This window comes from Sorex fumeus, unplaced genomic scaffold, assembly GCF_029834395.1.
Source record: "Sorex fumeus unplaced genomic scaffold, SorFum_2.1 ptg000009l, whole genome shotgun sequence".
Classification (NCBI taxonomy): domain Eukaryota; kingdom Metazoa; phylum Chordata; class Mammalia; order Eulipotyphla; family Soricidae; genus Sorex; species Sorex fumeus.
Window position 1 is genome coordinate 12,739,305 of NW_026606066.1, and position 27,666 is coordinate 12,766,970.

Below are 27,666 nucleotides of genomic sequence, written 5' to 3' on the forward strand. Positions count from 1 at the left end.
GGTGGCTTAACCCTGGTCAGCAGAGTACAAGGCAAGTGCCTGACGCACTGTCCTATATCTCCAGTCCCATCTGCTTAAAACCTTTCATGGTAGGGGCAGGCGCAACAGTACAGTGGGTAGGAATTTGCCTTGCACACAACTGACACAGGTTTGATTGTCGGTATCCCCAAGCACTGCCAGGAGTAATTCCTGAGTACCGAGCCAGTAGTAATGCCTCAGCATTGCCAGTGTGATGCAAAAAGCCAAAAAACAAATAAACAACAACAACAACAACAAATAACCTTTCATGGCACTCAATTGGCCAAAGGATTGCCTGTTTCACAAAGGTTTTATACATATTATATCCATTCCGCTTCTCTCAGCCACCTCAGTCACAACAAGCCTGGAAGCCACCAAACCTACCATCAGGGTCATTTTATTTTAAAGCTGAGCACAAACACACAGAGCACGTTGACTTCTGCTGGAGAGAAATGTGGTTGGTTTGTCTAATTTTCTGTTTATCATTCTGCTCTTATTATTTATGGCCCTCATCTTAGACTCTTCATTATATACTACTTGCCCTAGATGTGCAGTACTTTTTCCAAGAGTGGAACTATCTTCTGACTGTTGAATCCTTCATATAGCTCGTTAAGACTACTAATACAATAAGCATATTTTGCAAGAAAATTTAACAGGAAAACAACATAGGAATCACAACAATTTCCACAAGTTCCCAAGAAAGATGTGTCTCGGGCTTATATATGGCTTAACATTTTTATACAGCATTTGAATTGGAGCAGCAAATATCAAAATTGACATGTAATACACTACCTTTTCATCACAGTGAGCTGATGAAAATAAACTGTGAGAAAGAGGTAAAAGGGTGACAGGTGATCATCAATATCCATGAAGACGATTAACACTTTCTATTAACCTATCGGTTACAAGTGGAACAGTGAGAGTCATCTTGAATTACCTGAAATGTGTAGCCCAATAGAAACCAAGGCCAAAAGAAAAATAAATACAGGGCATGGAGAATTATTTAGTGGAAATAAAATTGAAATGTTAATGTCATAATGTGAAAGTTCTAAGGGTTTTTTGGGAAATATTTGTAAATTAGGCCTTTATTTTTAAAATTAGGACTCAGTCAGGAAAAAATACCTTGGAAAAGATATTCTTCAAGTTTATTATCAAACTTGTTTCCCAAATTATAAAAATTTGGTATAAACATTTGAAATATGTACTGGGGGGGCAGCATCTGGTAGTATATCCCAAACATATGTAGATTACATTGTTCTCAGTGCTCCAAAACACATAAACAGCTCTGAGAATGTTCTAGTCACAGTAACAGATGATTTTATTCCACAGGTGAAGTAATCTAAGTGATATCTGAGGCATCTGGCTGACCTCATTCAACTGATAACTAATGTTCTAAAAGTTTCTCCCTTATTTCCAAAGTAGAGACAAAAATATGCTAGGGGAATACTGTGGTATAATTCCATATAACTTTCATATATTCAAGCAGAAATGGATGCCCACTAGGAATGTTGAGAAACGAAGAAATGAAGAGAAAACAAAGGGAAAAAATCTTTCTATTGAAGGCTCCAGACTACAAATTTCAGGCCAGTGTAAGGGAGGAGAGATTTTATTTTTTAATGAAAAAATATTTTAGGAGGTCACACATATACATATATAATACATATATTAACTGAAAGACAGAACTACAGACAGGTCTCTTAAAAGTTTATACTTTGAGGGGCTGGGAGTCAGTACAGCAGTCAGGTGTCTGATTTCGGATCTCCAGCACCACTTACCACCCCCAGCATCATTGGAGTGGTCCTGGAAGTCCTCAAAGCCTGGCCAAGTTGGCCTTTGTGGCCCCTGGCATTGCAGGGCCTGAGCAATAACACATCCTTCAGCTCTAGCACTAAACTCCTACCTGAGCATCAGAGAGAGTAACCCCAGTCCCTGAACACTGCTTGGGTGCACGCCCCAATTATGTTCCACTTTGAAGGAAAAATTGCTCAATTACCTTTCTTTCCCTTACATATCAACATTAAGGGATCAAATTTTTTGATTTACCTATAACTATTAAATTGCCTTAATCTAACTTTAACAAAAAATGACTTGAACTTATTAACACAAAGATAATGTTTGGTTTTATTTTAATCTATAATTTTGTTGCCTCTTTACATTTGTTATTGTTAGAAAAAGCTTGAAGGAGGGAACCAGGAAGTACACTTTGTATTAATTTCTACTATAATGTTATTTTCAAAGAAATAAATTTAATTTTATAATAAATTTAAACACAATTACCACTTATTTATATAAGCTTACAAAAAAGTCCATAGAGCTGAGAGCTTAGGTTCAGATGCAAACAAAATAAAAGCATTTCATTCTTTGACAGTCAAAGAAATAATTCTCATTCAGTGATTCCTTTATTATTACTATCTTCAGTTTCCATGGGGGTTTATGTGAATAAAATAAAATAAAATCCTGCATGCACTTAGATAGAATTACAAATGAATGTTCTCTATTCCTGTTTATGTTAAGAGTTCCAAGAATGACTATCATGTGAGTATAATGGCAGTCTTTTAGCAGTGCTGACATAAAAGGTCCGTTCAACTGTGTTGTTTAATTCTATATATTCCAATGCTAGGCAACTCTCCAAATCTTATTGTAAACATTGTATAGAGTCTGTAAGTTCAGCAAAATAATGTAGTTAAGGCTTTTTACACTTAACATCAAGAGACAGTTGACTTCATTTTTAGGATCTCACATATTTTTCACCATGATTAGTACATATTACTTTGTCACATATAACAAGTTGACATTTGAAAGCTTAGCCTAATATTATGCTCTAAGAGTGTCAGTTCCTTACACACCCTGGACACTGACTTAGTGATTTTGTTTCCAGATTTTGTCCAGAGAAAAAGATAATTTATAACAGATTGTAACATTAAGATTGGAAATATAGAAATATATAAGCAATTTCTAAATTGAGCAAATATTAAGGATACTAGTCACAGTGTTATAAAAGTATATTTTGTTGATGTGACATAAATTACCATTTCAAAGTAGTTCCAAACAAAGTCCATGATTTTATTTACTCTTGATGTAGACACTAGTTTCTGTGCAATGATTAAGGAAGGAGGGGAGGCAAAGAACCGTAGGAAAAGAGGTAGTATGTTCCCACCCTTGAGTTTTATAAGAATAAGGCTCATTTGCTGTTCAAAAGACATTGTTTATACATTCCAGACTTCCATCTTATAATTGCTCCAGGATTTGTAAGAGGAAATCTCAGCAGGGCAGCAAAATTTATTCAAAGCAATAGCTGCACATAATTGGTATAAAATACCAGAACAGTCTGCTCTGAAAACTTCTCAGCAACACAGATTTCCACCCCAACTCTTTCTACATCCAAATAAAAGAAAGTTTGATTTTGCTCCTATTTATTAAATCTTCTTTTGCTCTAATCAGAAAATAGCATTTTTTATAGGTGCTATGAAGACTTACGAACACAAATTATATGAGAAAGTTTTTGATGCCCATTTGGTCTTAAAGTTTACCTGGTTACTATGGCACCAGGTAAAGATGAACATATGTTTTTAAGAGGTGGTTTATCTTTAGTATTTTCACAAAATCATTTACTTAATTATGTGTTTTATTTAACGTGAGAGTTTAAAATTCTATTGCTGTTTTATTACCATCTTAAGAATACAAATAAGAGAAAGGACGCTTAAGTTTGGATATTATTTTTAAAACATATACATTAAAGAACAATGAGTCACGAAAGGTGGCAAATCTTATACATTCATCTACAACCTTTCTGCAGCATACCTTATTATTGGTTATTGTATTACCGTGTAAGATTTATGACAAAATTGCTTCCCCAGTAAAATGGACAGAAGCAAAATAAATAAATGCATCTTTTCTGTTTTGTTTTAGAGCCACACCTGGATGTGCTCAGGGGCTATGCTGAGTGGTGCTTGCGGTCCATGTGTGCCAGTGACTTAACCCTGGGTTCCCACATGCAAAGCAAGCATTCTAGCCCTTTAAGCGATCTCCTAGGCCCAATAACTGCATTTTCAAAGCACCTTTTCCCTTCATTCTCCTGTTTACTCCCCATCCTCCTCTCTCTGGTGCGAGGTCTTCAACTCGCTGCCTCATGCTAGGCAGGCAACCACATTCCCCCATAACTCTATTTTCATTTTTAAAAGAAAATGTCTTGGGTAAGAGACATAGTAAATTGGGAGAGGCATTTATCTTGCATGTGATCAACCTGTGTTCAATCCCCAGCATCACATATAGTCCCTTGAGTATCATCACCAGTCACCACCAAGCACAGAGTCAGGAATAAGCCCAGAACAAAGCTGGATATGGTCCAAACACAAACAAATATATATGTATATGTGTGTGTATGTATATAGATAGATAAATAGATAAAAAGATACTCACAAGTTTCTCTATATTCATAAAAAACCATAACCTTCCAATAATAATAGTTATAAAAATGTTCTTGCGTGGTGATGACTGAACAATTACTTGATACCTTAGAATTACACACTTAGGGGCTGGAGCGATAGCACAGAGGGTAGGGCATTTGCCTTGCATCAGGCCAACCTGGGTTCGATTCCCAGCATCCTATATGGTCCCCTGAGCACTGCCAGGAGTGATTCCTGAGTGCAAAGCCAGGACTAATCCCTGAACATCGCCTGAGTGACTCAAAAAGAAAAAAAAAAGAATTACACACTTAAAATAGTTCAAGCACTAAATATTATTTTATGTATAAAAATCAGTTTCATATAGCATTCTTAAATTCTATTAAAGACAAATAAAAATAAAATATAATATTAAAAAGACAAAAAGTTGACTTGAGTACAATATTCAAACACAAATTTCCACAAAATTAATGCCTTAAGGAGTTAACAGGTCAAATGCCATACTTATGATAAAATAATCTGTTTTTCATTTATGAAATAACTATAATCTTTAGGCTATTGTTTCTTCAGATCCTGAAATTAAGATAACATAGACTTAAGAAGACAAATTAAAAAGAAATGTCACTTCAGGAGGAGTTTTGGCATTCTAAAATTATATTCTGTAGCATATTGCTTTTTAAAGTTTATCTATATTCACTGTTCGATCTTTAGCTGAGCACATAGTAGGAATCTATAAGTACTTGTTTAATCAAGTTGCTTCCTAAATGGTGTGATTTTGTGTTCATACTGACAGTCGAACCAAACTGCATAAGGTAATCTAAGACTATATTTTGAAATGAGATATCTCTAAGTTAAAAATAAAAATTTAAGAAAATATTTATTAAAAAAAAAGAAATGTCACTTATCATGTCACAAAAAGGTCCAAAAGAATTCTTATATCAGATTTAGTTGGTTTTATTTACCATAAAACTGAGTACATATTTGAAGGGAATACGTGTATACCTTTAATATATGATCAATTATGTTTTCTTCTAGCTGTGTACACATTAAATTTCCTTTCTTAATTCTCAAATATCTTATTTGTAAACAAATGCCTGTATATGGAAGCAATGAGCATGGTAATTAAGGATCAAGTACCTATAATAATTACCTCGAGCTGTAAATGTATTTTCAATTGAAGCAAAAATTTTATAGTGAAAAACCTGGACAAATGATCTGTTAAACATTCAATCTAAATATAATCTGTACTTTCAAAGTGTGTACTCTATAACACACAAAAGTTCTAGTACTTTCTGCTTTGTTTTTATTAGCCAAAGCCTTAAAGCCTGTTCTACCTTCATTACTTTTGATTCCTGCTCCCTTTACATCCTGGTCACCAATATTTGCAGAGTGCTTGTAGAGAAAAGCTAGCAAACTGAAAATCTGAAAGCACAAGATCCAACTACTGAGTTCAAAATTAATTTAATACCAAAACTGAATCAGCATTAAACAATTTGCTACAACTGTATTATCCACATGTAGCTAAAAATCTTTCATTCAAGGGCCAGAGATAGAGTACATGTCTACTTAGAGGTAGAGTACATGCTTTGCAAGGGTGAGGCCTTAAATTTAATCCTCAGAGCCACACTTTTTTTCAATGACATCTTCAGTTTAGTTCCGCAATTGCACTTGCTAGATCTCAGGAACCTAGTAGGAACTCCATGGCCGCTGACCACAGTATAATAAGGATAGTTCCTACATCCCAGAAAGTTTTACTGGACAGATTTGTACAATATTGGTTTTCTTTGGCAGACTTTTCTAATTTACTCTTCTAATTTACTTAAAATAAGGTATTTAGGATTACTTTGTAAGTTTTTCCAATGGTATTTAATGTCAGTATGTGTCATTTACAGTATCTATCATGCAAAGTTGTACCTACAATCTATGAGCATTTTCCTCAGAAAACCATCCACCCAAAACAACTATGGCAAAAGGTATTCTCCAAATATCACTTAGTTCAGGGGAATAATAGCTTGATAATGCAGGTTTTTAAAAGGCACAAAGGCACTTCTTTATTGAAATAAACTAAACTATCCTTTGATAAGAGCCATGCATTTATTTATTTGACAGCTATTTACTGACACCCCTACTCCTCACTTCCATAGCTTCTCCCTGCTACACTTACTCACCTTCTCCACCTCATTCTGTGTGCCTGGATGGCCAACCCAGAAAACCCTACATCAAAAGGAACTCTGTCACTCCTGCTTGGTTCCCACTAGAGGCTCTAAAGGAGATCTGAGAAAGCAAGGAGAGTGAGGAGGGCTGTCTGCTCATCGGGATTGCCCCAGTCTCAGCTCCTCTCCTACTATCTTTCCAAGAGTTATTCCTCTGTGTCTGTAGCCAAGTACCTAAAAAAAGTCCTTTCTCCTGCTCCTGCCCTGGACCTTCAGATCATGTATAATAAAGGTGTCTACCTGGTCACAGAGCATGTCATTATGCCATTTTTTGTTTTCCCAAAGTCCTGTACCTATTATGCATAAAGCACTGTAATAACTTCAAAAAACAAAATCAAAATAAACAAACAAAAAAAACCCAACAAAACCTATTTCTTGTATTAGGTGGGGGGTTGGACCATACCTAGCAGTGCTTGAGAGCTACTCCCCACTCCACACAGGCAGTCATGCAGTGCTGGGGATCAACCCCAGTCTCTCATATACAAAGTATGCATTCTGCCCTTTGAATCATCTTCCTAGGCCCAATAATCTTATAATGTTTATACATACACAAATTAGTATGAATAAAATATTATATTAAACTACTGCTACACACTTATGTGTATATATGTACTTAAAACTTCATGCCTTTCTCTTCTGGGTATTCCTCTCTCTGTCTCTCTGTCTCTGTCTCTCTCTCTCTGTCTCTCTCTCTCTCTCTCTCTCTCTCTCTCTCTCTCTCTCTCCCACACACACACACACACACACACATATAACACACACATAGACACTCTCTCCTAACTTGTAAATTCTAACACATTTATTATAAAGAATAATCATAATGAAAATTAAAATAATGAAAGTTAAAAACATAGAAAGGACCACAGATTAAAAATCCCAGAAAATGTCAGATCTTTTATATAAGGAGACACTTAGACCACTGCCCTGAAATATGAACACAATAAACATTTCATAAAAGTTCTTCAGAAGTACAAACACTCTACTGCCCACAGTGTCTGGGAATGATCTCTAGGATTCCAAGCCTTGTTAGACCGACATCCCAGTGGCTTTGTAAATACATATCTCAGGTGTGTTAATGTATATATTGAACATGTATGTACAAAAAAAGGGAAAGAAAGAAAGGACAGAGAGATGGTACAGGGGTTAAAGTGCTTGCCACGCACATGGCTAACCCTTATTCAATCTCCAGCACTGCTATGGGCTCCTGAATATAGCCAGTAGTGATCTCGGAGGACAGAGCCACTGAGCCTGAAATAAACCCGCAGCACTACTGGGTATGCTTTCCCTACAAACACCCATATGCACACACACTCACACATATGATCTATGGATATATGTATATGTATATTATATGTGTATGTGTGTGTGTGTGTGTGTGTGTGTGTGTGTGTGGGCTTGAACGATAGCAGTAGGGCATTTGCCTTGCCTGCAGCCAGCCCGGCCAAGCCAGGTTCGATTCCTCCACCGCTCTTAGAGACTCCAGCAAGCTACTGAGAGTATCTCGCCCACGTGGCAAAGCCTGGCAAGCTACCCATGACGTATTCAATATGCCAAACACAGTAACAACAAGTCTCAAAATGGAGATGTTATTGGGCCCACTCGAGCAAACAATGGGAGGACAGTGCTGTTTGTTGTTGTATGTGTGTATACATTATAGTGAGAGAGAAAGAATAAAATTAGTAAACACTTCTATCTCTGTCTTTTAAGTATCTCCAAACAGAATTTACGCACTGGTTAAAAGTAAGCATAATACAAACACAGAATTGTATATAATTGCCTAAATTTGCCAGTATATTCTTTAAAATATGGGTAAACTTTTCTCAAAAGCTTTGCCGTAGTGTTGAGAAAACTAGATAAAAGGTACTAAAATCAGAGAATTTTTGTTAATCAGTTACTTGAAGGAGAAAGGAAATTTCCTGTATTTCTAGACAAAATAATTAGTCAGAACTTAGTTGAATCTTAGCTTTCCTTTAAGACCTCAAGTCATTTCAATCGAACATATTCAAGTACATCCAGTTGAGAACTTAGTTGAACCCTAGCTTTCCTTTAAGACCTCAAGTCATTTCAATTGAACATATTCAAGTACATCCAGTTGAGAATATATTATTTTAACTTATGCAATTTACATGACTATTTTAGTGTCAAACATGCTGTTTTTCTTTTGATTTCTGGGCCACACCCAGCATTGCTCAGGATTCACACCACAGTGAGGCACCACTTCTGGGAGGGACTGAGGGATCATACTGGGTGCCAGGGATAGAACCACAGTTGGCCTGCTAAGTGTCCTGGTAAATGCCTTGCTTACAGTACTATTGCTCCAGGCTCAGCATGCCTTTTTTCATTGTTCACCAATAAATAAGTAAAGGAAATCAAACACAAGGCTATGGCAGTACTTGGGGAGAGTTTCAGAGCAATTTATTTACACATGAACATTACAAGCTGCAAAATATTTAGGTTCAATATGTTGTTTAGGATGATTCACTCAATCCCACCTGAAGCAAATTTCTAGTTTGAGTAACTAATTACTCTATTTTAAAAAAAAGACAAAATGTCTAGTAAAGCACGTCTCTTCTCAATAATTTTTAAACATAGCTTCACACTGGAAACCTCTTTGAAAAATGACACTTGTCAACTAACAACAATGCACAAATTACTACATTTTCTTATTACAATTTTAAATGCCAATAGTCCTTTTAGTCATTTCCTTCCATGCATCCATGGCTTCCAGAGTTCACTAGTTAGGTACACACACTTACAGGAGAAAAAACAAAGGTTTGAACCAATCAGTGCAGAGGATTCTTAAAGCAGTGAGAAAAAAACAAACAAAGCAAGCTATAACTATACCTTGTTTTACTCAATCATGCATTTAAAAAGTTGAGCAAAAATAGAATGCAACAAAATAAATCCATCCTTTAAACAATTATTTGATATTTTCTTAAAATCTAATTAATACTTAATAGATCATGATTCCTAATAGCTTAACTTTAAAATCACACTCACTGTCAAAAAGTTGGTGGCCTGTTACAATCTGTGAAAGAAAATAATAAATGAAGAAAGCATTTTCACTGGAGAATCCTTTTGTGAAGTATCATTCTCTTTTGCTTCTTTAATATATACCTATATTTGGCTTCTCAAATACATAGCAGATAGCCAAAGCAGAATCTTTTCAGCCATGGACTTGATGAATATATATTATTATATTCATATATTCAGTACCACTGAGAGCAATCCTGTAAAGCATCAGGAGAAAACTGTGCCCAAATGGCACAATGGGCTTCTGAATTTCACCTACTATGCATTTTGTTGTTCCAGGGTTAGTTACGTAATTGATTAAAACAGAGCTCCTGAAGTCTGATTATAAGATGAGTTTTAAAGCTGCCAAACTGTGTTCATATATCTCAGGAAAATTAAGAGATACTAAAAACTAATGTCAAGTGCTTGGCATTAGACAAAAGGTGGTTCCCATCAGAGCAATGAGCAAGAGGGTGAGCTTCAACAAATAATGAAGGCATTTAACCAGAACTTCTAATTTCTTATCGATTCCACCCTGTGGTGACTAAACAGGTTACAGCAGGTAATGACAATAGGATAGAGAAAATTTAGCAAGAATAATCTGGAGTCTCTCCTGCCTGTATAAGAAAGTTCCTGAGAATACTGAGGAAGTGAGACGGTGTTGGCCCCAGATCCAGGGATAAAAACCCAAAGACCCCTAAGGCATGTGCTAAAGGAAGAACCTGAAGTGGAGTAAGGCCATGAGGAGGTCAGATAGCATAGCAGGGCCCAACCGTGGGCTCATCTGCAGCAGGTTTGAAATAAAATAAAGAAAACCAACTCTGGAGGTTCTTCTGAGCAAACTAGATGTGGCCATGAAAGCAGAATAAGGTGTAGAGGTCTGGCAGCCTCATAACCCAGGAGAGCTTAGAATAACAGTAACCACCACTGAGTTGCTCAGACACCAACTGGTGATGTGGGCAACACTAATGCCGGAAGTCCATCCAGGGGTGTTTCCTTAGACGACTGTTAACTCTGTGTGTGGTATATTCCATCCATTTCAAACACAGCAGGAATGAGTCACAAGAGGTCAGGCCTCTTCTCTGCTGCTTTCCGGTTGTTCTCTGGCCACTTCTTCACCTCTGTCTTTCAAGAGTTTTACTTCTATCTCTTCATTTTAGGTCACTTTTCTCGTGGAAAAAATGAATGGTTTGGGCCAGATTATTTTCAAGTTTCTGAAAAGTCTTATCATTCTGTGATTCTTAGACATTACACATCTTCAAAATTGGAAAATTTAGCATTGGAGGGAACTTCAGAAGTTGTCTATTGAACCACCTACTCAATTTAGGATAAGGCAGCCAGAACTAATAAGCACTGTAAACTCTGTGTAGGTGTTTTTGGTTGCTGAATATAGAAATAATAAAAGCTTGAAAACCTTAAATATAAAGTCTAGTACATACGTTTATATTTTAGAACATTTAAGAACAAGATTGAATGAGTTGAAGCTCACAGAGCAGCATGGCCTCTTGCTTAGACATTTAAGCAGGGATTTCCAATCAGTCTTTACTTTCACAATATCAGAGGCATCTGAAAAATCACAAGGGATGTCAGAAAATTCTCAAAAACTAAAATCCTAATTTTTCATTTATTATTAGGCTCACAAGCACATAAGATACAACATAGTGATGGGATGCCACAATATCAAATAAACAAAGCTTCAAAAGGATAATAAAGAGTACAAAGGAGAAACAGTTATATTTTGAGAAAACTGGGGAAAATTAAGAAGAACATCTTTTGTTCCTACAGGGAAAGTTTTGATGGGTAAACTTCTTTTCAAAATTTATTTTGATCTCTGGTAACAAATAATCTCTTTCTCTTTACAAAAGAATTCTTTTCTTAATAGTCTATGCTATCATATTACAGATAGCGATGAAATTATTGGGTATATTTTGGAAATATTTATAGTCAGAGATATTGTCCAGGAGGTAGGCTCTTGCCAGGTATGTGACTAATGCTAGTCAGGCCCCCAGCACTACATATTTTTCCCTAGGTATGCCCAGGAGTGACCTCTGAGCATAAAGTCAGAAATCATCCCTGAGCACTACTGACTGTGGCCCCAAAACAAGAATATATTTAAGACAATAACATTCCACAGTGTTTTTTATTGATTAATTTAAAAGGTAAGTTCATAAATGAATAAGGGGCATACTGAAAGCTATAATATCAAAGCTTTCCAAAATTGATATATACATTCAATGTCATTAAAAAATAAAGTACCATTAGATTTATTTTCTACCGAAAAGCTGATTCTGACTCTAAAACTAATAAAGAAAATTACAAAGTTCTAAAATAGCAAAGAATAGCCTGGGACAAGATGGTAGCTTAAAGGGCTGAAGTACAAGTTTTGCATGCAAAAGGCCTGGTTCCCCACTGCAGCATGATCTGTCTCCCAGGACCACTAAGAGCAATCCTATGCGGGAAGTCAGAGTCAGCCCAATCACTGAGCTGAGACTAGCCCCAAAGCACTGGTAGGAGCAACCCTAAACTAAAACAAATAGGACACTTAGAAGAAGTGACACTCAATATTCTGGTATGGAAATTAATCACTACAGCCACAAGGACACACAAAGAACCAAAATAATGAATCACATAAATGTAGTCAACTGACAACAGAGATGAAACTAAAACTCAAAGGTGAAAAATGAAAATTTTTTTTCAATAAGTAGAGCTAAGTCAATTAGATATCCATGTTAAGGAGGAAAACAAATCTTAACCCTAGCCACACCAAACATAAAAATTAATTCTCATCAATTGTTAATTCTCAATGATCGTTGGCCTAAAATTAGAGTACAGCTTTCAGGAAAAAATATAGACACATACCTTCATGACCTCAAAGTAAGCAAAAAAAATTTTAATAGCCACAGAAACCACTCATCTTAAAAGATGAGAAAACTGGGATTCAATACAATGCTGAAGATTTGTTTATTAAAAGAAGCTAATCATTTTGAGAAATGAAAATGACATTTTTTGAAAGACATCTGACAAAGGAATCCAGGGCTAGGACAGCTAAAGTGGTATGGTACACATTTACCACTCAGTGTGAGGTCCTGAGTTCAATACCTGGCATTGAATGACCCTTCTGGCACCACGTGGTTTGGCCCTGGTGTGGGGTGGGCTTAGTGGTCCCTAATCTTCTCGACCTCAGTACTGAATTTTCAGGGCCAAATGCTTGGACAAACATGTCCAAGAGTTGTCCCATCACCCCCATCCCTATACTTCTGGTTTGTGGCCTCAATAATATTAATCTTTTTCTCTTTTCTTTTGGGAGGCCACACCAATTTTTCAGTGGCTATTCCTGACTCTGTGCTCAGGAATGACTTTTGGTAGTGCCAAACGTCAAGAGACCATATGAGGTGCCAAGATTTGAACCAGGGCCAGTGAAATGAAATGCAAATGCTTTAATCCAAGAACTATCTCTCTGGCCCAATAATAATTGTTTTAATATAAGTGACCTAGAAATAGATGATAAAGTGTTCAACATCAGCAATCCTACAAGAAATACAAACTAAAACCATAATACTAGATAGCACCTAGCAGAAAGGATAATATAAACACTAACAATACCAAATGTTAGTGACATGTAGAATGATTAGATCTCTCACTCTCACTCTATAAGGGTGAGAGATTTGTAATATGCACATATACTATGACCTGCCCACTACTCACTTGTGAGTTAATACATATGTGGATCAAATGATTTCAAGAGAATAATTGTAGAACTTTATGCAGAATAGCTCCAAAGTGAAATAATCCAAATGTTAATAGCAGTACAGAGAAATAAATCACAATATATTCTGTGATAGCATACTACACAGCACTTAAAAAGAACCAAGTGTTATATATAACATGGAATTAAACCAAAATAATTATTTGATAGAAAAGGTCCTAGCAAAAGAAAAGGGTCTATCCAAAGAAAAGGGCCTAACCAAAGAAAAGCCTTTTTTGTTGTTGTTTCAGTTTTTTGAAGAAAAACCAATCTACAAAGACTAGAAGTCAGACAAGCAGTTACCTTTGTGGTATACAAACTGGGAGGGTGTTTTCTGGGTGTTAGAAATGTTAGATGATGAATTATAGGGGTCATTACATAAAACTTTACAATATTTATAGCTTGTGTATAATATATATTGTTTACCTCAATAAAATCTTTTACATAACAAGTAAATAAAACCACCTCATTTTTCTCCATGATGACACAAATCATGTCTTAGTAATATATTAGCACTTGACTTGACCTAATATAGTATCTGTAGCACTGTCCTCCCGTTGTTCATGGATTTGCTCGAGCAGGTACCAGTAACATCTCACAACAAATTGTGAGAATTTTTGTTACTATCTGTTTAGCATTTATTGAATGAAGTTAGGTTTGCCAGGTAGTTCCAAATATATAAATCTACCCTAGATACTCTCTTATATTTTGTCTAAAATGTCAATAGAACTATAGTAGTTTGCTTCCAGCAGATGCCTTTTAAATTCCCAGAGCATTCATATTTAAAATATCTGGCTTTTTTTTTCTCCAAAAAGGAAGATAGGATCATTTGCATATTGAAAACAACCCCATTTGCAGGATTTAACAAGATTGAAATCAAAGAGGCAAAGGAAAAGGAAACAAAGGAAGGTGCTGCTGTGGCGCCCTAGAAAGCAGATGTTCATTAGGGCCCAGACACACAGATTACTATCACAATGGACTTATCTGAACATGCTATCTTCAGACCACAGTCAAATCAAATTTTGAAGGCTCAAAGGATATGCACTGAAGAACATCATGTATTGCTGAAACGTGAATATAAATTTTGTGACAAAGAAGGGGGTAAAAAAGAACACAGTGCTATCATGCATTGTGATTTTAACCTGTATTTGTATCAGATAGAATCTATTTTTGTAATGGTGGCCATTTAAGATTTCTGTTAGTAAAGTTAAAATCTGAGGAACTTTTACCAAGCAAAAGCACCTGTTTTAAGGTTTTTGCAATTTTTTTTAAAAAACGCTTATTTTTTAGATATAGGATAGCTCTGTAAAATATTCAAATAAAAGAAAACTTGGTCATTTTAAATTTTAGAATGATGGAAGGAAAAAAATGGACTGCTTACCATTGTATCATGTCATTTCAAGTTCTATCCCATTAAAAATAAAAGTATACATTTGCCATAAAAATATTTTATGATGCTAATTATGTTCCCTTTTGTTCAAAGGATTACATCATGTCTGTGCCTTTACAACACACATTACCAAGTACGATTTTATTTAAATTGCATGTAAAACTGAATATGGAAGCCGAAAGAAAATCTGATTCAAAGAGGCAACTGTAGTTAGCAATGCTTCACAAGCTGTAGCATTAAGCGATAGCATAGCTTTTAATTTTTTCTTTTTTAGCCAAATTAAGTCAGCAACTTGATCTGATTCAGAACATATAGTGGGAAGATTTTATTTAAGGCATACTGGATGAGCCACCACTGAAAGACACATCTACAGCTGGCCAGAAGCAAGTCCGGGACTACTTCCTGTACTCAAAAAACTGGAAGGGAGATGGTGAGTGGGGAAGAGGACACGGAGGAAGAGGGCAAGGCTGTGAGGAAAAACTTCAGAGGTTTCCCAGACCCATGGATTTAACCCCTATCCATTCCATTCTGCAGATCCTGGACTTCTAGCTCTTCACATCAGACTCACGTTACCATTCAGAAATGAAATACCAACAGATCCTGGGTCTGCTAAGTCTTTTAAGCAAGACCTCGTTTTAGGGTAATATTCTTAACCTGTACTCCAGTCTAAGTATCCATATTTATTTGAGGTTAACAGAAATGTGGCAGCGGATTCTCAAGGTTTGAGATTCCCATGAGAGTTACTGAACCACCAGTGCATAAGTGAAAATAAGAGAAGTAACAGAACTGAAGGGGAGGGGGCCATCAATTGTCTCTTGTTTTCTTCTTGTTACCAATTTGAAGAGCTGTTTGCTGAATTCAGACTAGAAAAGAGGAAGGAAAGTTCTGGAGTGATATAGTAATCTAGCCATTGATGGACTACTGACCAGAGAGATATTACAATGGTTAAGGCATTTGCCTAGCATGCAGCCACCGCTGCTCAATCTGAGACATTGCATATATCCCCTGACTACTACTAGAGGTAACCCCCGAGCATGGGTGAAAATAGAAAAAAACAACAACGAACACCACACACACACACATACACACACACACACACACACACACACACACACACACACCACACTTCTTATTGCCCTTCTCTGAGAAATCTTCCTACTACCTAAAAGGAGCAAAGATGTTAAGGGAATTCCAACCCTAAATTCTCAGTTCTTTTACCAAAAGCATTATCCTGTTTGGTGATTTGGTTCTATGATAGGCATATTAGCCTATTATGGAACAACTGTAGTGTATGAGAACTGTAAAGTGTATTTTTAAAGGTTTTTAGGGAACTCTAACATTAAAGATAAAAATGTTTATATTAGAGAATTTGATAACTGAAAAGTAAACTATTTGGAATTAGACCTTCTGCAAATACAACTGATTTGTAAGTTAAGACAGAGTTAATCGCCTTCTCCAGATGGAATCCCAGTGACCAAGAGCTTCTACAGCAGGGGTCTGGCATGCGGGTGCCAGGACTTTTTTCCGAACTGCAATGGGGCCGCCCCGGCTCCCAGGCAACCTCTGATTCCAGAAGTCGCGCCCACAACCCGCCCCCAGCGCCATCATACAGCACACAGCAGTGAAGAAAAAACCCGGCTGGAGGGCCCCACAGCTCCCAGAGAATTCTCTGGGCCCCATCCAGAGCCAATATTACCAGGAGGTCCCAGATGGGGTAGATGCTGTCTCCCTGCCTTCTCAAGATGGAATCCCGACGACCATGAGCTTCTACAAGCATGGCTCTGGTATGCGGGTACCAGGACTTTTTTCTGAACTGCGTGGCCGCTTATGCGACATTTCCTGGTATGCAAAGAGATCAAAAACAAACAAAAAAACAAACACTGTCCTCCCGTTGTTCATCGATTTGCTCGAGCGGGCCCAGTAAAGTCTCCATTGTGAGACTTCTTGTTACTGTGTTTGGCATATTGAATACTCTCGGTAGCTTGCCAGGCTCTCTGAGAGGGGCGGAGGAATCAAACTCGGCTCGGTCAGGCTGGCTGCGCTCAAGGCAAACGCCCTACCACTGTGCTATTGCTCCAGTGACGCAAAGAGATCAATGGAAAGGAAATGACCTAGCATTTGTCCCTGAAAATCGGGCTTGAGTGGTGGTAGAAAAATCTGAGCAAAAGATAATGCCCAACCGAAATACATCTGGACTGTGCATTTAACTATGGTGCTATGCTGCCCTGGGAGGGGAAGGGTGTCTGTCCCTCCGCCTTTCCCCCTTTGTGGCGATAACATGGTGTCCTTCATCTTTTAAAGCCTAATGAACAGCCAGGTATGAGACTGCACTTACAAGGCACGTGGGGCTTCATGGGATGGAAGTGGAATCGCCTCTGCTCCCCACCATGACAATGCTCCGGGTTGCCATCCTCAAATGCCTCCTCCAGCTTCTGACCAATCATGATCCCAGAGGCACACATACCAATCTCAGAACCCAGGGGCTTCTGGCAGTAATTCCTATAGGTTTATTACTAAAATATCAGAAATCCAAATTCACGTGGCCACTACTGTGGCCAGATGACATCATATGCTCTTCATAGTCAGCAATAGAAAACAAATTTTCTAATGATGTCTTGTGGCAGGTCTGAATGTTGGGGAAAATTCCAAATAACAATGTTGGGTCTTTTGTCGTAATATTGAATGTGATCAACGTACAGAGAGAGAGAGGGTAAAGTGGAAATCTGCCACACAGGCAGGGGGTGTTTGGGAGAGGGGGTATACTGGGGTTCTTGGTGGCGGAAAATGTGCACTGGTGAAGGAATGGGTGTTTGATCATTGTATGACAAACCGAGACTTGAACTGAAAGGCTTTGTGACTGTTCTCACAGTGACTCAATAAATAAAAAAAAAAAGTTAATCACATTATAAATATATAGTAAAAAATAAACGTGTGGCTCTTCCAAATTTGCATAAGAACTAAACACCCAGTTGGCTCTTGAGGGTACAGTCTAGGTCTAGTCCAGACACTCTGACAAATTTATCCCAGCCACATGTGCAGTATATCCTGCTGATCATGAAATCATAAACTCAAGTCAAAGACCACACAAAACTCGACAGACCAATCTCTACTTGCTGAAACTGTCCACCAATCAGAACTGCACCACTGAAAAAATAAAGGGCCTCATTTGTATAAAGCGGACCTGACTGGGGACTACCTTCCCATGCCCAGTTGTTTTTTTTTTTTTTTTTTTGCCTAGGGAAGCAGTGCTCCAGTGTTCCAGATGGATTAATTACAGGCACACAGCTCGAGAGCTTCTTGGGTCTGTGTTCCCCAGACTACAGTTCTGAAAGCCCCAAACACACATACAGCTATAAAAACAAGTCAGCTATAACACGAGCTGCAAAGCCATTGCTGTAACTCGACCTGACTTCAGATTCTCAGCCAACATACTGAACAAATCACACAGAGCCCTAGCAAAATATCATCTGCCCGCTGGAGTTTTTGCTGTATAAGTTTCTCTGGCACCTAATTCTTTGTGTTTTTGTTTTGTATTTTTTAATTTATGTGGCATAAAAACTTTAGAAGGGGGCAAGTATGAGGTTAGAAAGCTTTTCCTTCTTTACTTTTTTAAGACTTCTATTTGTAGTACCAACAAAACAAAAAAAAATTGAAGTAGATAAATGACCTGAAAAGTTTTAAATTGGCAATTGTTCCGTCTTGTTTGTACTTGTATAATCTGATGATAAAATCAAAATTGCATTTTGAGAAAACAAGGGTAATATTAATGTTATTACAAATGTATAAAAAAAGTATTTTCCTTATAACCTCTCATATATTTTAATACTTGATTATATAAATTGTGAAAATATTTCATTATTATTCAAGGGGTATGGAATGAGTAGGCTCTCCACAAGATCCATGCTGGGAGTAACCAGCCCAGCAAGTCACTGGGAGAAGCCCCACTGGGTGTGGCCCACCCTCACTTCCCCAAATCTGCTACTTTCTAAAGAAATGCCAGTTCACATTAGACACCTTGTCAATGTGTAGATTACAGTCACAGGATCTAATTAGCATCATTAAAAAAAGAACTTCAAAACCAAAACCTATTTTTCACCATGAGTAAAGTGATGACTTAAAAGAAATGAACATCACTTAAGTGGTTTAAAAAAATAAAAGTAACATTTTTGTATTACCATTGTCTTCCTTTAAAGATTATATTCTCGATCAGTTACAATCCTCATATATTGGTTTCCTAGCACACTTATATGCATAAAACTAGAAAAATAATGTGAAATAAGGCAATTGAATATAAAACTTGAAGGAGTTAATATATAACACCAAAAATTATTTTATATTCTAAGTACTCACAAAATGATAACATAAAGCAAAATCAACCCCCCACTCAAAAAATACAATGTTACTTATCAATTCAAAACTTTGCATTCATCAATTGAAGGTCCAATTTCTTTGTAAAATTACCAAATTTATTGTTGCTTTTCTTAGCACTTTACTTTTCCTTCACAAAACATGGAAAACATATTCATTTTTCATGTATCCCAATGCCTTAGTGCCTTTTATACCCTTAGTTGGTGTGATGTCTCTGAAACACTAAAGTTTCTTCTCTGGCTTTTTGTAAGGTGTCTGTTCTGTCTTCCATGAAAATGCTGAGATGGTGAAGAGCAGTAACCAGATTATTAAATTCCCTGTTACCAATGTCAAGACCAACAAAATTATACACTGGGGTCACTAAATAGAATCAGTATTTTAGCTCATCATGCTTCTCAATAATTTCTCTACAAGCTACCAGCTTAAAACTAAACCTAATTTTAAAAAGCAAATGCTATAGCCAATGTAGAAAATCACCCACTAGTTATTGGCTTCATCTTGACTATATCGGGTTACTGGTATCTAATTTCTACTTTGAATAGAAATTTTCTTATCGTTATACAGAAAATGGATACATTTATTCATTTAAGAATTAGCTAAATGGGGGTGGAGAAAAACTATAGGGTGCTTGTCTTGCATGCAGCCAACCAGGTTTTATCCCAGGTAAACCCTACAGGGAGTAATCCCTGAGAACAGAGCCAGGGATAAGTCCTGAGCATTACCTGGTCAGAAAAATTTGAAAAGAATTAGCTAAAGACAATGTATGGAAAATTACAATGCCCAAATTTTAATCATTTTCTCCACTCAGAGAGACATTCATTTCTAATTTTAGCTCTCTCTTTCTCTCTCACTCTCTCAGCTTTTTCCTGTGCTTATTTGAAAAAAAATAAATACACATATCATGATATTAAAGATCCTCGGTATATTTAGGAAAAACAAGAAATTATATTATGAGAAAAACATGTTCAGTTTATTGTTGGCTTAGCTATCACCATTCCCTTTACACTCCCCACCTCCTGCCATCCTGCACCTGACTCAGAAATATGTAATTTCTAATGTGAAATCTGTGTTTGTGTTGAAATTTGCATGTGCTCAACACACATGGTACTAAGAAGATATTTGGCTGGCTGTGTATCAACTAACCAAACTCCCAGTGGTAAATGTAACATCCAAGCACTGCCTCTCATGAGGCTAAGCCAAGTTCCATCAGGTTTTACTATTTACTCATTAAAATGATAGAGCAGAAAAATCAAAACATTTTAATTCATCCCACACCAAATTCCCAAGCCAAGGTTCAATTTTTGAGTATGTGGTTTGATTTTATACCAGTAGTATGGCCCTTTATATAAATCACTAACATTTTGTCACTATATTTTCCTTAAACTATTTTACATTGAATTAAATACTTCCACTTAATGTAACACATTCCAGTTTATTGTTATAATACAGCAATAAAGTGAGACAGACAGATGGACACATGCTCTGTGTAAGATTAGGTAACAATCAGTAACAGAAAGAACTACAATTATGAATACCTTATACTAGATTATTTTTTAGTTTTTAATCATTAAATGAACAAATTTTTTTACCAAATCTCAAGTACACTGGAGTAAGGGGATTTTCTTTAAAATAAAGTTGCATAAAAGTTTATGTTGGTAGTGACTAGTGATAGGAGGCAAAAAGAAGTCACCATTTCATTACATGTGACACTCTCCTCCATAAAAATCTTTGAGATTTTCTTTCTCACACCATGTTTTAGTTTTTAATAAAGGCTGTATGAAAAGGAATTTTTGATTCAATAAATTAATCATTGACTGATATGTGATTTATAATTAGGAATGTTTTGTTTTGTTCTGTTCTGTTTTGTTTTGTTTTCAGGCCATACCCAGTGATTCTCAGGGCTTACTCCTGGCTTTGTGCTCAGTGATGACTCCTGGCAGTGCTCAGAAAATCTTATGTAGCTCGAGGGATGGAACTGGGATTGGTTGCATGCAAGGTAAATGCTTTAATCCCTGTACTATCTCTCCATTCCATCTTAAGGATCTTAATTCATAAAACACGTGAAAAGTTTTCATCATAGGAACAAAATAAATCAAAATAGAAATCAAACTATATTGAGATTTCATTATAAAATTAGGTTGGATTACCATATTTGTAGATTCCAGTTACAATTTTTCTTGTCTAAACATTTGCATATACTTATACTGAATAATAATAGTTACTAAGAAAGATTTATTTATCAAATATTGTTCTGCAAATCAAGAAATTAGGGAGATGTTGATATGCTTTGAAGCAAGACTTACAATGGTACAGTCAGACCATGCTGGCAAAAGATAAACCAGTTAACTTAGCATCTAGTGAAAAACAAGGTAGAGAAGCAATTTTTCATGTTAAGAAAGAATTACTGTTATTTAAATGTCCATCTTTATTTTTCAGATGTTATCTTTCATTCTCTCCCCCTCCCTCTCCCTACTTCCACCCACTCCTCTTTTTTCTTTTCTTTTGCAGTATCAGTGATGGAACTCAGGGTCTCACGGGTGAACGGCATGCAACGCTGCCACTGAGCCACATTCCCAGTCTTGTCACTTTATTTTCAAGTATGCATTTATTCTTCCATTTGAAATCTTTCTTATGTGATCTTTATTCATTAGGTAGCTATAGGAATAAAATATCTTTCTTGACAACTCTATTTTCAGAAAAAAATGTATGTATATATGTAGGTGTGTATATATTAATATAGCTGTGTGTACATGATCCATATAGTAGATATAGGATCCTTTTTTCCTTAGCTAAAAGAACCATACTTTTAAATTGCAGTCATCATTCAGTCCTCATTAAGGGTTTGTGTGTTTAAATTAACCATTAAAGTAAAATATAAAGGTGAGCAATAAATAAGTAAGATTCAAATAAAATTCCTACAAGCACATTACATGAAAATTGCCCATACTTTGGATTTAAATACAAAGCCAAAATTGTTAAATGTGCAAAGTATATCTAGTCAAACTAAAAAATAAATGAATACTTCTTTATTTCTCCTTATTTATCTGTTCAAATATTCCCTCCTAGTATCTTATGCTCTGAGTCCCAACATATAAAAACAAGATCTACCACAGGAAATTCAAAAGAAATTAAGAGAAAGTGTGTTTCATTGTTGCATTTGAGATTTTTATGATCTTTAGTCGTGAAAAATCCCAGTATCCCACTCACCTAAAGCTTATTCATCAGTGTAAAATATTTAATGTACTGAAACACTTAAAAAATTTACTCATTTCACAATTATGGTAAACTTTTAGGATACAAAGAACCTTTTCTTAGTATCATGCCTCTATACTTAAATTACTCAGTAATTCTATGTATTAAATCATGATCCTTCATTCCTGAAAAAATAGGTTGATACAAATTCATATCTAAAAAAGAAAAAGTGGGAATTCAACAAAATGTTAATGTATATAAAAATTTATTTCATAAAAACTGTTTCATTGCTGCCCTTAGTAACTAAATCCAATTTATTAACCATTCACCATCTTTCAGGATTTCAAAGTTAGATCCAGTTTTATGTTTTGTATAGGTGTATTTTTTGGCATAAACCTATATCAAAAAAGTCTAAACCAAACTTGCTTTAGAAACAGAAATTTCTGTAGTACAGACCTTCCTGTACTACATACATAAAGAAAAAAAACTATTATATACATAGAAACTTGAATATCAAAGTTTCCCATATCATATTTCTTTGGGGAGGGGTGCTTCCAAGTGGACTTCAAGGGATCTTGCGGGGGACACTCCCAGTAATTCTCCACCAACCTAGACAGTGGTTTAATCCTAGGGCCCCAATAATGTGGTACTGCTCAGGACTTCCATGCATAAAATTATCCAGGTCATCCCAGTAATGTTGAGGGGCCTCCAAGACCACACCTGAAGGTCCTGGGGAAGCAACTCCTTAATAGCACTCTGTGATGTTCAAGGAACCATGTGGTGCTAAGGATGGAATTAGGTTGGGCCACATCAAGTCACATCTTACCCCTGTACGATCTTTCCAGCTCTCCAGTCTCTAATATTTTAGTTTACATCTCAAAATACAATTTTGTGAACTAAGAATAGAGATCGCAAATGTGTCACATTGTTTTTAGCTGGTACAAAATATTAACTTAAACAATTATGTAAAAATCACTGTGTACTTCTTTCTTTAAAAGAAACAGGAAGTATTTCAATTCCCATAAATACTTGTATAAATGCAAAAGCAGTTATATTGTTATAGTCTCTTTGTAATAAAAAAATGACTAAAAGTTTTCTTTTCTAATAAGTGAAATTATTACAGTCATTGTTTAAAAATGTGTAAATGCGCCCATGCAAATCTTTAGGACCAAATATGTTAAATCAATAGAATTTTCTATGTAGCTAAAAAGGGGATACCAAACCTATTTTTTCATGAGATAGCTAAATTATTTTATAATCCGGAATATCCTTTTAAAAAATGTGTGGTTATATTCATAAAATTACCAAATTACATCTTTAAATGTGTCAGTGATAAACCTCAGTAATAAGACCATATGCATTACTAGAGAAGTACAAAAAAATGCAATGCGGTCATAGGGTGACTCAGTGGCATAGCCCATGACTTGCTAGTTGATGATCTGGGTCGAATCCCTGGAACCACAATAAAATAAAATACTACAATCATGGGAAAACAGGTGACTTGAAATCTATGTTATTCTACACTAAGCATTTAAAAATGCTCACAATCTCCTTTATTTCTGTCCATATCCTGCCTACACAAAGCATCCTCAATTTACTTACTGGTTAATGTAGATGTCTTTTCCCCTAACGATCTTGTCTTTACTCAAAGATAAAACACACCAATTCAGACACATACAATAATACAAAAATGTGAATTTTTTAAATAAAATGTAGAAATAACTAGTCTTAGAAGCTCCTGGCAGTGTTCACGAGATTTTAAGGATACAGGGATGTTCAAGGGGAAAGGTTCTATCACAGAAGCAACATTTCAGGTGCCAGAAGTAACTCATACATTTTTATGGGGAGAAATAACAAAACTGACTCTCAATGAAAAACACAAGAAGAATTATTTGATAGTGGTTAACTTTATCAAGTAACAAATCATTTTCAAGTGTCATCTTAATTAGAATCTATTCCTTCAGACAAAAGAATTCCTGTCCATTTGTTCTTTCTCAGTTCAAGACAATCACATCCACTCCTTGATCACAAGCTTAAGTCAAATATCCAATTGTAAATCACTGTGCTATTCCTGTTTTTACCATAGCTTCCAAACAGAAGTTTCAAAACAACGCTGACTAGCAAACACATCACTGTACTTTAAACAGAGGAATGTTTTCTATCCCATATTTTTGAAAGGTTAAAGCACACAGGCAAGGAATATCACTTTAGATAAAATATTCTTAGTGCATTTATTACTTATTTTTGGTATATTAGGTAACTGTTGTTTTCCAGCTAACTACAGATCAAAAAGCTAACTACAGATCAAAAAAAAATTTTTTTTACTTATTCACATTTCCTAGTTACCAACAGATACTTAAGGGAGCAAAGGGGCTAAGCATTCCAAAGTGAGCTCATCTAAAATCTACATCTAGTTGCTTCACATTCTGTGAGATGCCCCTAAGATAATCAAGATACCTTACAATTGGGAATTTGGAGTTAATTATCAAAGTTTAATACTATGTTATATAGGTCAAGTGAGTAAATGTGTCTTTCTCTAGAAACAAAGAGATTCAGAATAATAGTACTTCAGATTTTATAGTAGAAACAGCAAAATATGTTTTGAGAATGTCATTTACCGTAACAGAAATCAATATTAAATGCTTTATGCAGGAAGCACACTCTCAGAAAATGGGCCTAAAGCTTTCTGGGATCTGACCCTAATTGCTTGAGCAGGCTTTTGCTGTTTGTCTCTCTTCAATTATTTATGGGGCAAAAAAAAGCCAAATGGCATTGCATTAGCTGTATTAAATGCTATGTACTTGGTTTCTAACTTACTAATGGTACGTAAAAATTACTAAGGTGAATGCGCCTGTAGAAACATGGTCGTTTTTTCTTCTTCACCTGAACATATGCATTTATTATTCATATAGTAAAGTGTTGACTAGGCACTCAAAACTGCATAATTTAAACAAGTATATTAAACGTATATGATATCTAAAAGGTACTGAGATGATTCCACCTCCAGATTGCTTTGAACTTATATATACAATGTAGTTCACCAAAAATTGAAGAACCTCCTTCAATTCCCTGAAAACTAATACGTGAGAGCCACAGAATAATGAATAACAGTGGTATCCTTACTGCTACTATCTTTCTGCTTTCTTTGACCCCCAAGTAAAATAGAATTAGAAATAGTGAAATGAAGTCCTATTAGTTCTAGGGGGGTTTCTGGTCTCTAGTCTGGAAAAATGTCCTTTGTATTTGTCCGTGGACAAATACATGGCTACCAGGGGACCACACACACTGTAAGGAGAAAAAAAAAAGCGTATCAAGGTTGCATTGAAGAGTCTTTGCATCACGCCAGAAATGCGGGGCTGCCAGCAAGCAGGGCATGATTACAATCTCCCAGAGAAAGTTCAGGCACTGCATCTGTACTTGATTCTTTTGTGATCGGAAGGGCACCTGGAATCTTGATAGGAGATGCCAATTGCTGATGAAGGCTGGTGCATCCAACTCCAGCTCTTCCTAACTGGGGAAGCAGCTCCCAAAGCCTAAGACCCTCCCTCTTCTTTGATCAGACACATTTTTCAGTGAGTTCAGGAGGCATCAAATTCTTACAGCAAAACATAATACAGGCCCACTAACAAAGTACCTGGGGTCCCTAGAAAGTCAATGGCAATTTGTATAGCTCCATATCATCAGTTACCTAAGAGTGTGACAAGGCCACTTTTGAGAAAGCACCATTGGAAATCGATCTGCGGTAAACATACAAAGTGGTGGTTATTTTTTTTTTTAACTAAACACAAAGTGAATTCTTTCTCTACACTGCAATCTGCCCATTGTCCTTCCTCTGCAAATGCTAGAGGGGAGATTAAAAGGGACATCAATGAACGCTGGATGAACTTTGGCCACTTTTTCTACCCAAAACACCAGCGTAAAAGTAGAAATCAGTAACCAGGTGAAGTGCCATACCGCACAAAGATCAAGGCGAGGGGCGGGCGCGCAGGGCCGGAGGCGGAGAGGAGAAGCGTCCCGTCCACCGCCCCCCAGCCCTCCCGGCAAAGCCCCTTCCCTGCGCGCGCGGGAGGCTGAGGGCCGGCCCCCGGGGACCGGGAGCGGGAGACTCCGAGCCACTCCCGGGGAAGCCGAGAGTTACAGCTCCAAGGGCGAGGCCCAGAAGGGGTGGAAAAGCCGCGCCGCCAGCGGGTCCTGCCGCGGGCCCCAAGCGGCGGCGGCGGGGGCTGAGCCTCTAAGGCTCTGCACCCCTTGGCCCCGCGACCCTCCCCGCCCCCCGGGCCAGGAAGGGGCTGGCGGCTCTTTCCTGTCTAGTCTCTGCCCCCCGCCCCGCGGCTTTCTGTAACCCGATCCCCGCACTCCGCTCCCCGGGCAGCCGCCGCCCGGCTCTGCCAGGCCGGCGCTATAGTTAGCAACCCTCCATCAACTCGGCTGGGGCGGCGGGGGCTCAGCCCGCGCCCCTCCCCGGCCCCCGCCCCGGCCCCGGCCCGAGCCGCGCGCGCGCCCGCGCCCCCTCCCCCGCCCCCCGCGCCCCCTTTACCTTGGCTTGGAGATACTGGGGGTAGTAGTAGGTGGCGTACTGAGGGTACATCTGCTGTTTCCACACTTTGCCCATGAAGCTGGAAGGCAGCCTGCCGTGCAGGGTCGTGGGCACTTTGGGGTTTCCAAGTCTCGAGCTCTCGTGCCTCTCCCTTTCCGGAGGCGGCGGCGGCGGCGGCGGCGGCGGTGGCTGCCGCTGCTCCACCTCCCAGCCCGGACCAGACGTCCTCCTTCTCCTCCTTCTCCTCCGCTCCGGCAGAGAGAAAGACACTGCAGAGCGCAGAGGGCACCCCGGACAGGGCACTCCCTAGGAGTTGCCTCCCGGAGCCCGACTGCTCGGGAGCTGCCAGGGACTGGCGCTCCGGCCGCGCTCGCACGCTCGGGCGAGCTGCGCGGAGCTGGGAGGGGATCAATACCCGTGGAAAGTGCTGCGGCGGCGGCGGCGGCGGCGGCGCTCAGTGCCAAGAGGCATCTGGGGTGGGTGCGCCCGAAGGAGAGAGGGGAGTAGAGCTGCGTGCCGAGGCCGTGGGGGGAAGGGCGGGCGGGGGCGGGGCTTGGGCGCCGCGGAGCCCGGGACCGGCTGGAGGTGAGGGCTGAGTTTTAACCACTCCTCACCTCCCAGGCTCGTGGTTGGACGGGCAGGAGCCCTCCGAGCCCCGATCGCTTTGTATCGAGGGTTGGGGGTGGGTGGGGTGCGGTGGAGCTGGGGGATCCAGTGTAGGAACTGCAGAGTGACAGCGCACTTGCCTTCTCGAGTTTTTATTCTCCGTGAAGGTGGGGCGGGGGTGG

General features: G+C 38.0%; 1 protein-coding gene across 5 annotated transcripts in view; it reads right to left on the reverse strand.

Annotated features, from left to right (window-relative positions):
* RBMS1 (RNA binding motif single stranded interacting protein 1) overlaps positions 1-27,378 on the reverse strand; it is a 241,227-nt gene extending 213,849 nt beyond the window's left edge. For 2 of the 5 annotated variants that reach the window (XM_056110256.1, XM_056110253.1), the window contains exon 1: positions 26,879-27,376. In XM_056110256.1, the coding sequence (XP_055966231.1) occupies positions 26,879-26,953 (75 nt within the window). In that variant the 5' untranslated portion in view covers positions 26,954-27,376. Of the gene's footprint in view, positions 1-26,878 lie in introns of all 5 variants that reach the window. The other 3 variants (XM_056110261.1, XM_056110260.1, XM_056110254.1) reach the window with 2 other exon arrangements.
* Positions 27,379-27,666: the final 288 nt, after the last annotated feature.